We start from the raw sequence: 12,323 nt of genomic DNA, 5'->3' as shown, positions 1-12,323 counted from the left end.
CTATAAATTATGAATTTTATATATTTCAATGATCACTTCTCTCAGCATGTATATTTATTACATTATCTGTAGATTCGTTTGCACAAAAAAACATAACATTTAAGTGTAATATAAAATTCCTCAAATTTCTTTAGCATATTGATTAGCTGTATGTATAAGCTTTATTTTAAATATATAATTTGTATAGATGTAGTAAAAAAATTTGAGTGAAGTGAAAAATAAAACTAATGCGTAAATTTTTATTCATTATAATAATTTTTGACCATTCAAAACTATATATTAAATGTAATGAAGATTTTTTTCAAAAAGAATAAAAGCGATTTTTTAAAAATATATTTACAGTTTCTATAAAGACCTTCTATACATATCTGTAAAATGAAAATATGTAAATTCGAAAACTCACTCTTTTAGAAGTTTCAGAAAATTCATGCATAAATATAGATTTTCTTATAATAAATTGTAGTATATCACATATTAAATAGGTTAAAACTTATATATAAAATAACAAAAAATTATGCTTACATAGTATTTATTTACAAAAATACAACTCTTATCATATTTCTAGTATAAATTTTATTGAGTTAAATGCATTCTAGCAATTCTTTATTACATTATTGCATCATAAAATTTTAAATTATCACAATTAGAAAAATTTTAATAAGGATTTATTTTCTTCACTAACTAGATACATTTGTATATACTTTGGCAACTAAATGTGATAAATGAAGAATCTATAGTAAAATAATGACAAATCTATAATTTTGTTTGTTACCAATTTACCTTTGATTTCATATTTTGATACAGCTTATAAATTATAATAAACTTATCACATTTCTGAAGTGTTCTAATGTATTAGAATATTTACATTTTTAATAACGCAGTTGTCACACACATCCACAAAGACATTTCTCAAACGCTTAGTGTATTTTATCACATACAATTGCTTTGCTAAAACACAGAATTGAGGATAAGAAAAATACTATATATATATATATATATATATATATATATATATATATATATATATATATATATATATATATATATATATACACATATATAGTATCATTTCTGAGCAAAATAAAATCACATTTAGAAAAACATGCATCCCGCTTTAGATCAAACAGCTATATGTTTATTTTGTAGGCTTCAAATTAATATTCCGCAACATGCACAAGTCTCGTGCAGTTGCCATGCGACCAATTACGGTTTGTATATCGTATAATCGTAGTAGAATATCAGTCGTGAACAACTCAGGTAATGCTTTGAGAAGACATGGTACCTAAAAATGAAAATACAAAACTTACTAATGTAATATGATAATTTTATACCATAATTTATTATTTATATTAAATTAATTTATTATTAAAATTAAATATTTAGAACAAAGGATAAAAAATCTAATCTATTACTATTACACGAATTCATTGTATAATGTACCAGAGTTTGCGGCATTCCCTGTAACACGATACGAGTTCTGTCTTTTCCGCATTGTACTATAAATCGTAGGAACTGAAATATAAAATGAGTCTGCTGGCACACCTCGCCATCTCTACCAGCTAGAAAAGCAAACATGGTGAATAGATTATTCAACGCAGTCATGAGCGGATCTCTCAAAACAACCATAGATTTTTGTCCGTTATTTGAACCCTGCGCCTGTGGACTCTGCGACCCGAACATGGGAACACTCTCACCTCCCTCATTTAATCGCAAGAGCTTATTAGACATGCCTAACGGGTCTAATTCGTCCGCGTCCAAATCACGTCGCACACGCTTGCGACTGTTACTTCGATATGGATTCGAGTTATTGTACTCCAAAGTGGAAAATATACAATACACACATAATTTTGCCAGGATAGACGACTGTGGTTCTACAAGCTCATCGCTCCTACATAAAACAAACGAATATTTTATTCAAATATATATGAAAAATGTAATAATAATGTGATGAACTTACTGTAACGAATTGTCCAAGTATTGCGGTATTATGTGATTTATAAGATCTAGAGTGCAATTCTCTATATCAAGATGGAAGATGGCAAAAGCCAGATCTACAGCCTGATCCAATTCTTCTTGATAACGATATTTCAGTACTTCTTTAATTATATTCGTAACAAACCATAAAGAACCACCGGTATTTAACAGAGACTCTAGCGATTGTGTGGCTTGTATATTTATCCATCCACATTGATTTATGTTCTGCCAAACGGATTCCAATTGCTCCAATATTGGTTGTCGTGATATAATACTGCACATACAAACAAATCATAAACATCTCAAAGATAATAAAAAGAATTTATTTTTAAAGGTATCATTATATAAAATATTGTACCTGTGAGACATCGAGAGAACTTTTGTTTTCGACTGTGTGGGCGGATGTACGTCATATTGCATTTTCCGAATAATTTGAAACATTAAACTAGATCTGAAAAAAGATGTATTGTTAAATATAAATAAAGATCTATTTTATTTCTTAGATAAGATCTATTTTATTTCTTTAATAGCTATGATAGAAAATATAAATTGTGTATATAATGTTTAAAAAAAATTATTTCCTGCCGATTATATAGAGATTCTATTTTCTTTTTGTTATTACACACACACAAACCTCTCTTTAAGATTGTCCTGCATCTCATCACTCGGCAATGGCGTCAGGAAATGCTGGACCATATTCATAGGTTTCAACAGAGCGTCCTGGTGCGTAATGCTCATGTACGCACAAAGCCATGCTGCGGCACAGACCGGCAGACAACACGCTGCTGTGCGTAAACCGTCCAAAGCCATCTTGACATCACCGGCTCCCAAGACACCGCTTTCCCACGCGCAGAGCAACTCCTTTACCGCGCCCATCGCTGACTGGCACGCAACATGCCATTTCAGATTACTCGACTTGAAATCAGGATCTGGCGAATTTAATTGCGTTAGCAGAGCGTCCACCCTCGCCGGATCAACGCTCTGCAACATCTTCTGCGGCGACTTTGGTTTCTTCCGTTCAGGCATACATTCGCGCACCCATTGTTCAAAAAACGAATCTCCACCTTCTTCTAAGACGACCTATAAATCAGTTCACGTTTATTTTACTCTCTCTCTCTCTCTCTCTCTCTCTCTATATATATATATATATATATATATATATATATATAATTACTTTAATAAATATATATAAATATATAATGATACATACAATATAATAAAATTAATTTAATGTCAAATATACAAAGCATAAGAAGCCTTTCTAAATTTGAACGGGGAGCAAACTTACATCAGAGCCATATGTTTGCACTATGGAGCACAACATAAGGAATGATACATCGAATGACATTGCTCTCGTCGCTGCTGTTTTACCAGGCACAGGCTCATTAATCTGTTTACTGGACTCATTAAGCTTAATGAGTTTGGTAACAAAAGTCTTCAGTTTCCCTTCTACAGTTGCCACTGCCAGCATTAATTCAAAACTGTTCAAAACGTGATACAGCATACTCAGTAAGGAGCTTTTGGTATAATCAGCATTCAACGTCTTCAGAATGCCGGCTAAAGTCGGTTCCGCGCATATAATCACTTTTGGAATAGACGATGTTGGAGTGCTGGAAGGCTCCAATTTTTGGAGGGCTGCTGTTACACCCTCCCTAAGATAATTACATAATAATTCAGAAATAAATTATGAATAATAAAACTTTGATAGAAAGATGTTTTCTGCACAAATTACCTTCTCGCGCTTATTTGCTTCGTCTGCTTTTCCGTCACAAGATTTACCTTCTGCAATTCATTTAACAAACATTCTACATAATTACACGAGCACGTGGAGTCCATTATATCGAGCAAAGGTGTAAACTGAAGCAGCAATTCGAATGCATCTAAAATATCTTGCGAGTACTCAAATTTTTCATCACCTACAAGAATTTACATGAAGTTATGAATGCAAACTTTTTTCTAATATCTGAAGAATTTAAAATAAAATATTTTATTCACTATTTATAGTAGTTGCGTGCAACTCCTTTAATATGAGAGGCACTTTGAGAAACATGAAAGCTCCCCACTGTGATTCCTTGAATGTCCCTGTCACATTGTGCAGACACATCAAACAAGCGCGAATTATCTCGCAATAAAGTCGTGCATTCGTATAACTTTTTAATCTTTGCACCATTAACAGTTGATTGACAAATACAGTCGTCTCGGTGCTAGGATTCAATAACACTTGAACAGCAAATAGTGGTTGCAAGCAATGAGTAATGGGCTCCATTTTAATTTTCTCAGGGCAAAAACTCTCAATCTCCAAATTGCATAATTTCTTTAGAGAATCTTCTATTGGCACCACAGACTTTTGATTGCACGTTTTCAATAATGATTCAATTTCCTGACATTTCTTCATAACATCTATATATAAATCTGAAAAAAAGATTGTCTAATGAAAGATAAAACATTAATTTTTTCAATATAAATCTTAATTATATAATTACACATTACCTTTGTCGTCATATTTAGCAAGATACATCATCGCGCATAAAAAATCCGAATTCAACACCTGCTGCAAAATACTAGCAGGTTTGTCTATTAACTCACTCAAATGAGGAGTAAGAGGATTACTTTGGGGTGCCTTTGTTAATGCATGTAGGTAACATTGTAAAAGCCAATGAACAATAGATAAAACTGCTGCTGCTAAAAGATCCTCTTCTGGTTTACCGCGACATGTGATACCGATTTGTATTGATTCCAGAAACTCGAGTAAGCTCAAGATGCAATGAGGCTTGTGAAATGCATCATATTTACTTATTCGCTGCAACACTGCTGCATATGACACCAGCTACAAGATGAATTGCAACATAAATCATGAATAATCAAAGTAAAATAAAATATTAGAGATAGTCTAGTAAAATATTAAAGTACAATGAACAGAACACAAACCTGAGAGCTTAATGAATGTTTCAGATATGACAGGACTAATTGATTAGGTCCTGGTCCAACTAATGCTTGTTGTAATATACAATCAGCTAAGTTGTGTACATCACCACTTACTCCCCTTGGAAGAATCTAAAGAGTTGTTACTTTAGTACATCGCAGAAAGCACATAAAAGCTGAAATGTAAATGCTTACTGTTTTGATATTAATACCCCATTGCAAATCAGTCCAACGTTCTCGCCATGCTCGTAGCAAAAGAGCTTTTAAACTGCTGGTTTTACTAGTCACTTTAGTTTCCATTGGTATGGTTAAAATATTATCCAGTTTTTGCCACATTGAGAAAGTTTGATCATTTGCAATAAAAAAAACATCTTTCTAAAATAAAAAAATAAGACAATTTTAATATTATTAAAAATAATATTTGATTTATTTTACATATATAGGAAAATATAAAAAAACTTGTTGTTTATATTTTCTATATATAAATTTAATGTTAATTGTTAGATACAAAATAAATCAATTAGTAACAGTATTATTTATTAATATTGTAAAAATACATCATAATATATTATTACTTATATTAAGTATAACTAATCTAAACTAACCTTTATAAAATTTGTCTTTTGTATTTGTGAAACATAAAGTTATTTTTATTATAAATTTTTTACCGAAAACGTAGTATTTATTTATGTAAAAACAATATAATTTTCTTATTTATTTTCTTTTATCATAAATCGTTATCTTTATATGTATACAGTCAGATCCTCTAACCTCAAATTAGCGAAACCGGCAAATCCATAAACCTATAAAAATGCATAGAGTGCTTTTCACATGGTATAAATTATAAATGTACAAGATCGATTTCCATAAAATACGATAAGCGCGCGAAATTTAAATTACACATAAATTATATATAAATATGCAATTTAAACAAAATCATAATTATCATTTTTTTACTGAATGAAAGTACATTTGTATGTTATATATAATCAATTAAATATATCACATTTTTGCAAATACATATATTCATCATAAATAAGACACAAAATTAAGTATAAAAATAGAAAAATAAATAAGTAAATATTTATATCGCAAAACTTATAACTGCAATATGATATAATGTAATTATATCAATTTGAAAAAAAATCGAAAACAGTTTTTGAAAAAAGCGCAAACATCAATATACATAAAAATTAAAAGATAAAATTAATATTTTATCAATGTTGCTTATTGTTAATTCAAATTGCCTTTGGCGACTAAATGCCATAAATGAATAGCACGTGGAAAGAATATAACAAGTTCATAATACACTTTAGATCTATAACTTCATATTTAAAATCTTACAAATTAATTATATAGACTTACCATATTTCTCTGAAATGTTTTAACATGTATTATATACATGTATTATGAATATTTTGCATTAGTGCAAAAAGGAAATTTATCTATATGTAAATTGCCCATACAATCGCTGTTAAGGCATGAGGATGGTTAGTATACAAATATATCATGTACACAATTACCCTGCTAATATAGCAGTATACTTAATAAGTAATTTTAGAATAAATATACAAATATTTAAATATCTATGATGCACTTATTCATCACAACAGAATCATGATTGTGAAGAAGCGCACCTTAATTTTATAACAACTGTGTTTATTTTGTAGGTTTCAAGTTAATATTCCGTAACATGCATAAGTCACGTGCTGTCGCCTTGCGTCCCATTACGGCTTGTATGTCATATAATCTCAATAAAATATCAGTCGTGAACAATTCGGGTAATGCTTTGAGAAGACAAGGTACCTGAAAACAAACATTATAAACTTACCTACAATTTATTCTAAATTATTATATGTATAGTTAAATCTTACTGATATGATCAATAAAGAAACAATTTTTTCAGGAAGACTAATTTCAATTTACATCAGCAAGTTATTTCTTCCAACATTTTTATATCTTGAAAAGTTATACATTTATATATATTGAATTATATATATATATATATATATATATATATATATATATATTTGTATATATATTAAAAATTTAATATTTGAATATTCTATTATACATATATATTGAAAATCAAACATATGAATATTTTATTATGTGCAAATGTATTATGTAACATACCAATGTCTGTGGCATTCCCTGCAACACAATACGAGTCCTGTCTTTCCCACACTGCACTGTAAGTCGCAGAAATTGAAATATAAAGTGCGTCTGTTGAGATACCTCGCCATCTCTACCAGCCAAAAAGGCGAATATAGTGAACAGGTTGTTCAATGCTGTCATAAGCGGATCCTTTAAAACAACCATCGACTTTTGTCCATTATTTGAACTCTGCGCCTGTGGACTCTGCGAACCGAACACGGACGTAGAGACGCTCTCGCCTGTTTCGTTCAGTCGTAACAGCTTGTTAGACATTCCTAATGCGTCCAAATCATCAATGTCCAAGTCACAACGCGTACGCTTACGATTGTTACCCCGATATTGATTCGAGTTGATATACTCCAAAGTAGAAAATATACAATACACGCACAATTTCGCCAGGATGGATGATTGTGGTTCCACAAGCTCGTCACTTCTATGCAATAAAATTTATGTTTAACGAATATTTTGAGGTGAGTTTATGCAAATATGATAATTTGATAAAGGAAATGTAATGATTATATATGGACTTACTGTAATGAATTGTGTAGGTATTGTGGTATTATATGATTTAGAAGATCTAGAGTACAATTCTCTATATCAAGATGGAATATGGCAAAAGCCAAATCTACAGCTTGATCCAACTCCTCTTGATAACGATATTTCAGTACTTCCTTTACTATATTCGTGACGAACCATAAAGAACCACCAGTATTTAACAAAGATTCCAGCGACTGTGTAGCTTGTATATTTATCCATCCACGTTGATTTATATTCTGCCAAACGGATTCCAATTGTTCCAGTATCGGCTGCCGTGAAATAATACTAAAAATATAAAAATACCACAAAAATTATTATGTAAAATAATAATAAAAATTCATTTTTAAAAAGTATTATGATATGTACCTATGGGACATAGAAAGCACCTTTGTTTTCGATTGTGTAGGCGGATGTACGTCATACTGCATTTTCCGAATAATTTGAAACATTAAACTGGATCTGTGAAAAAGATACAGAAGCTTAAAATCTCATATAATATCCCAAAAATTAATACATAACAAGCTTACAATATTTGCACTTAATAAAAAATAAAATTATAAAATATTTTCTTTTCACTAATTATACACTAATCCCATTTCACTCTATTATTAATACCAGAGTTGGGTAAGTTAATTATTTTTTTAAACTACATTAAATTAAAGTTAATGGCTTATAAAATTAATTTAGTTACGTTAAAAGTTGCATGAACAAAAAACTAACTCAATTACAGTTAAATTAAGTTAAATCAAAAGTTAAATCAAAAATCAATTGTTTAAAACATTATTTGTAATAAATTGGAATGTCATCTCTTTAAAATTTTTTAATTTAATATTTTATTTGTTAATTTTCCATAAAATAATAAATAACGAAATAACAAAGAACTTTAGTTTTTTATACAAAAATAATTTTTTCTTTGTAACTATAATTATAAAAAAAAATTAAAACTAACAGTACCTTTATTTATTTTACAATACTTATAAGAATGATATACATCATATAATGTTCTTATTAAAATTTAATTTTTCGTTATTAAAAATATAATTGTCTAATGTTTAGGATTTTATAAAAAAAAATAATGGAATTTAGAGATGACATAAATTTTTAGTTTAGGAAAAAAGTTAACAAATTTAAGTTTAAAAATACTAAATTAAAATTAAATTACTCTATTAACTCATTTTAAATTAACTACACTAAGTTAAAAGTTATTAACTTTTTAACTTTGAACTAATTAATTGCCTAACTTTGATTAATACACACACCTCTCTTTAAGATTATCTTGCATCTCATCGCCCGGCAATGGCGTCAAAAAGTGCTGAACCATATTCATGGGTTTCAATAAAGCATCCTGGTGCGTAATGCTCATGTACGCGCAAAGCCATGCTGCGGCGCAAACCGGCAGACAACACGCTGCTGTGCGCAAACCGTCTAGAGCCCTCTTGACATCACCGGCTCCTAAGACACCGCTCTCCCACGCGCAAAGCAACTCCTTCACCGCGCCCATCGCTGATTGGCACGCGACGTGCCATTTCAAATTGCTCGACTTGAAATCAGGTTCTGGCGAGTTAATTTGCGCCAGCAGAGCATCCACTCTCGCCGAATCAACGTTCTGCAGCATCTTCTGCGGCGACTTGGGTTTGTTTCGTTCCGGCATACATTCGTACACCCATTGCTCGAAGAATGAGTCTCCGCCTTCTTCTAGGACAACCTATGCAAGCCAATTTATATTTAGTTTATACAATGTATAGAAGAGAATTATATCGAAAAAACAGGGAAAAATGTAGAAATATATAGAAAAAATATATAAAGAGAAATATAATCGCATGTATAAAATTATAAAGCCTTTCTATAATAGATTATATTATTATTAATAGATAGAAATTCGAATGAAGAAGAAACTTACATCAGAGCCATATGTTTGCACTATGGAGCACAACATGAGAAACGATACATCGAATAACATTGCTCTCGTAGCTGCTGTTTTGTCAGGCACAGGCTCATTAATCTGTTTACTGCTTTCATTGAATTTGATAAGTTTAGCGACAAAAGTCTTCAGTTTTCCCTCTACAGTCGCGACAGCCAGCATTAATTCAAAGCTATTCCCTGTCAAAACATGATACAGCATGCTCAGTAAAGCCTCTTGGATTTTTGTATAGTCGGCATTTAATGTTTTCAAGATCCCGGCTAGCGTCGGTTTTGCTCGTATAATAACTTTTGGAATGGATGATGTCGGAGTGCTGGATGGCTCCAGTTTTTGCAGAGCTGCTGTTACTCCTTCTCTATAATGATCGCAAAATAATAGAAAATAAATTATGTTGATTCATTGTGAAATAAATTTTAAAAGAAATCATTTTTGACATTACCTTCTCGCGCTTATTTGCTTTGCCTGCTTCTCTGTCACAAGATTTACCTTCTGCAATTCGTTTAACAAACATTCTACATAATTACAGGAACACGTGGAGTCCATTATATCGAGCAAAGGCGTAAACTGAAGCAACAATTCAAACGCATCTAAAATATCTTGCGAGTATTCGAATTTTTCGTCACCTGCAAAAAAAATAAAAGAGTGAAAAAAAGCATTTTTGGATATATATAGTAACAAATTTCCAACAGTTTTATTTACTATTTAGAGTAGCCGCATGCAACTCTTTTAATATCAGAGGCACTTTTAAAAACGTAAAAGCTCCCCACTGTGACTCCTTAAATGTTCCTGTCACATTGTGCAGACACATCAAACAAGCGCGAATTATCTCGCAATAAAGCCGTGCATTCGTATAACTTTTTAATCTTTGCACCATTAACAATTGATTGACAAACACGGCCGTTTCGGTGCTGGGATTTAATAACACTTGAACTGCAAAAAGTGGTTGCAAACAGTGAGTAATAGATTCCATTTTAACTTTTTCAAGGCAAAGACTTTCAATCTCCAAATTGCATAACTTTTTCAGAGAATCTTCTATTGGTACCACAGACTTCTGGCTGCATGTTTTCAATAATGACTCGATTTCCTGACACTGCTTCACAACATCTATATACAGATCTGAAAATGGAGATAGAAAAATTTGTATAATAAAACTAAATTATTAATTTCTCAATTATCAATTTCTTTAACATAAATCCTAAATATATCATTAATTTACCTTTGTCATCGTATTTAGCTAAATACATCATCGCGCATAAAAAATCCGAATTTAACATCTGTTGTAAAATACTGGCAGGTTTGTCTATTAGCTCACTCGACTGTGGAGTAAGAGGATTATTTTGAGGTGCATATGTTAATGTGTATAAATAACATTGTAGAAGCCAATGAACAATGGATAAAACTGCTGCTGCTAAAAGATCCTCTTCTGGTTTACCACGACATGTAATACCAATTTGTATTGATTCCAAAAATTCAAGTAAACTCAAGATGCAATGAGGCTTATAAAATGCATCGTATTTACTTATTCGCTGCAACACTGCTGCATACGACACCAACTGTAAGATGAGTTGCAATATAAATTATTGATGTTCAAAATAAAGTAAAATATTATAGTACAATAAACAAACCTGAGAGCTTAAGGAATGTTTCAGATACGATAGCACTAACTGATTAGGCCCTGGTCCCACTAATGCTTGTTGCAATATACAATCGGCTAAGTTATATACGTCACCACTTACTCCTCTGGGAAGAATCTGAAGATTTGTTACATTTTAAAAAATGATAAAAAGTGTACATTAATCACATAGAGTTGAAATATAGATGCTTACTGTTTTGATATTAATACCCCATTGTAAATCGGTCCAGCGCTCTCGCCAAGCTCGCAGCAAGAGAGCTTTCAAGCTGCTGGTTTTACTAGTCACTTTACTAGTCTCCATTGGTAAGGTTAAAGCATTATACAATTTTTGCCACATTTAGAACATTTAACAATTTGTAATAAATAAATCATTTTTCTAAAAATAAGAAAATAAAGTAATGATAAGTGATAATATAAGATAGTAAATATATGTATGTAGTGATAATAATAGAATTACAGATAGAATTACAGATAAGTGATAATAATTTTATATGAAGTAAATATAAAGAAAATCTTATTTCGGGCAAATTTTTGGACGCGAATAATTATCAAATGACTATTAATTATCAATAATTTATTTATATATATTAATATATTTTAATTTATTAATATATGTAAATATTGTAAAGATTTTCTGGAGCATGCTTATTGTTATTACAGTAGTAAGCATAATGACTAACTTGAACTAACCTTTATAAAATTTGTCCTCTGTAGTTGTAAAACATATATAAAATAATTTCTGTTATATAATTCATCGATAAAAAGCAAATGGTAATTATTGTAAAAATTTAACACTTTCTTATTTTCTCTTTTTTTTATAATATATTGTTCATTTACCAGGCACACACGGATCTTCTAACCTAAGCTAACCTCGCATCATCTTAATCGAGCATAGATATACAAGAATACATAGTACATAGAGTTTTCATCATTGATTCGTTCAAGGATGCGTTCGGAAATCCTATTCGTAGAGTTCAATATTCAATCAACCAATCAGAAGCAGAGAAACAAAAATTCCTTTATCTTGATTGGTCAATTAAACGCTACTTGCATATAATAAATTCGTTCTTTTTTAGCTCTACGAGAACTGAGAGGGTATAAAATGAGATGGATAAATAAAGAAATTTTTTTACAAGTTCTATGTACAAATTTTTTTTAAGATTTTATACACAAATTCTT

The 12,323-nt window shown here is 30.6% G+C and overlaps 2 protein-coding genes across 4 annotated transcripts; both read right to left on the bottom strand.

Annotated features, from left to right (window-relative positions):
• Positions 1 to 512: 512 nt before the first annotated feature.
• LOC114946059 (mediator of RNA polymerase II transcription subunit 24-like) lies at positions 513 to 5,876 on the bottom strand. Of its 3 annotated transcripts, none has more exons than XM_085485282.1 (13): positions 5,502 to 5,876; positions 5,092 to 5,271; positions 4,903 to 5,028; positions 4,465 to 4,801; positions 3,970 to 4,386; positions 3,707 to 3,890; positions 3,263 to 3,626; positions 2,609 to 3,054; positions 2,333 to 2,425; positions 1,958 to 2,248; positions 1,695 to 1,888; positions 1,441 to 1,559; positions 513 to 1,282 (listed from the first exon to the last, which is right to left on the bottom strand). In XM_085485282.1, exons 2-13 carry the CDS (start codon positions 5,230 to 5,232, stop codon positions 1,136 to 1,138), a joined length of 2,859 nt encoding a protein of 952 aa, XP_085341408.1. In that variant the 5' UTR covers positions 5,233 to 5,271; positions 5,502 to 5,876; the 3' UTR covers positions 513 to 1,135. The 3 variants fall into 3 exon arrangements, with proteins under 3 accessions (XP_085341408.1, XP_029178297.2, XP_085341407.1); XM_029322464.2 differs by having other exon boundaries at positions 513 to 948; positions 1,091 to 1,282; positions 1,441 to 1,888; positions 5,502 to 5,873; XM_085485281.1 differs by having other exon boundaries at positions 1,441 to 1,888; positions 5,502 to 5,873.
• A 326-nt stretch (positions 5,877 to 6,202) lies between these two features.
• LOC114946038 (mediator of RNA polymerase II transcription subunit 24-like) lies at positions 6,203 to 12,029 on the bottom strand. Its single transcript, XM_029322418.2, has 12 exons — positions 11,835 to 12,029; positions 11,338 to 11,520; positions 11,137 to 11,262; positions 10,728 to 11,064; positions 10,211 to 10,627; positions 9,951 to 10,134; positions 9,491 to 9,866; positions 8,850 to 9,295; positions 7,957 to 8,049; positions 7,585 to 7,875; positions 7,033 to 7,486; positions 6,203 to 6,702 (listed from the first exon to the last, which is right to left on the bottom strand). Exons 2-12 carry the CDS (start codon positions 11,479 to 11,481, stop codon positions 6,556 to 6,558), a joined length of 3,015 nt encoding a protein of 1,004 aa, XP_029178251.1. The 5' UTR covers positions 11,482 to 11,520; positions 11,835 to 12,029; the 3' UTR covers positions 6,203 to 6,555.
• Between the last annotated feature and the right edge of the window lie 294 nt (positions 12,030 to 12,323).

The sequence above is a fragment of the Nylanderia fulva genome, unplaced genomic scaffold (assembly GCF_048542155.1).
Source record: "Nylanderia fulva isolate GAGA-0341 unplaced genomic scaffold, ASM4854215v1 Scaffold36, whole genome shotgun sequence".
NCBI lineage: Eukaryota > Metazoa > Arthropoda > Insecta > Hymenoptera > Formicidae > Nylanderia > Nylanderia fulva.
Note: the sequence above shows the minus strand (reverse complement) of the source record. Positions and strands in the feature narration are given on the sequence as shown.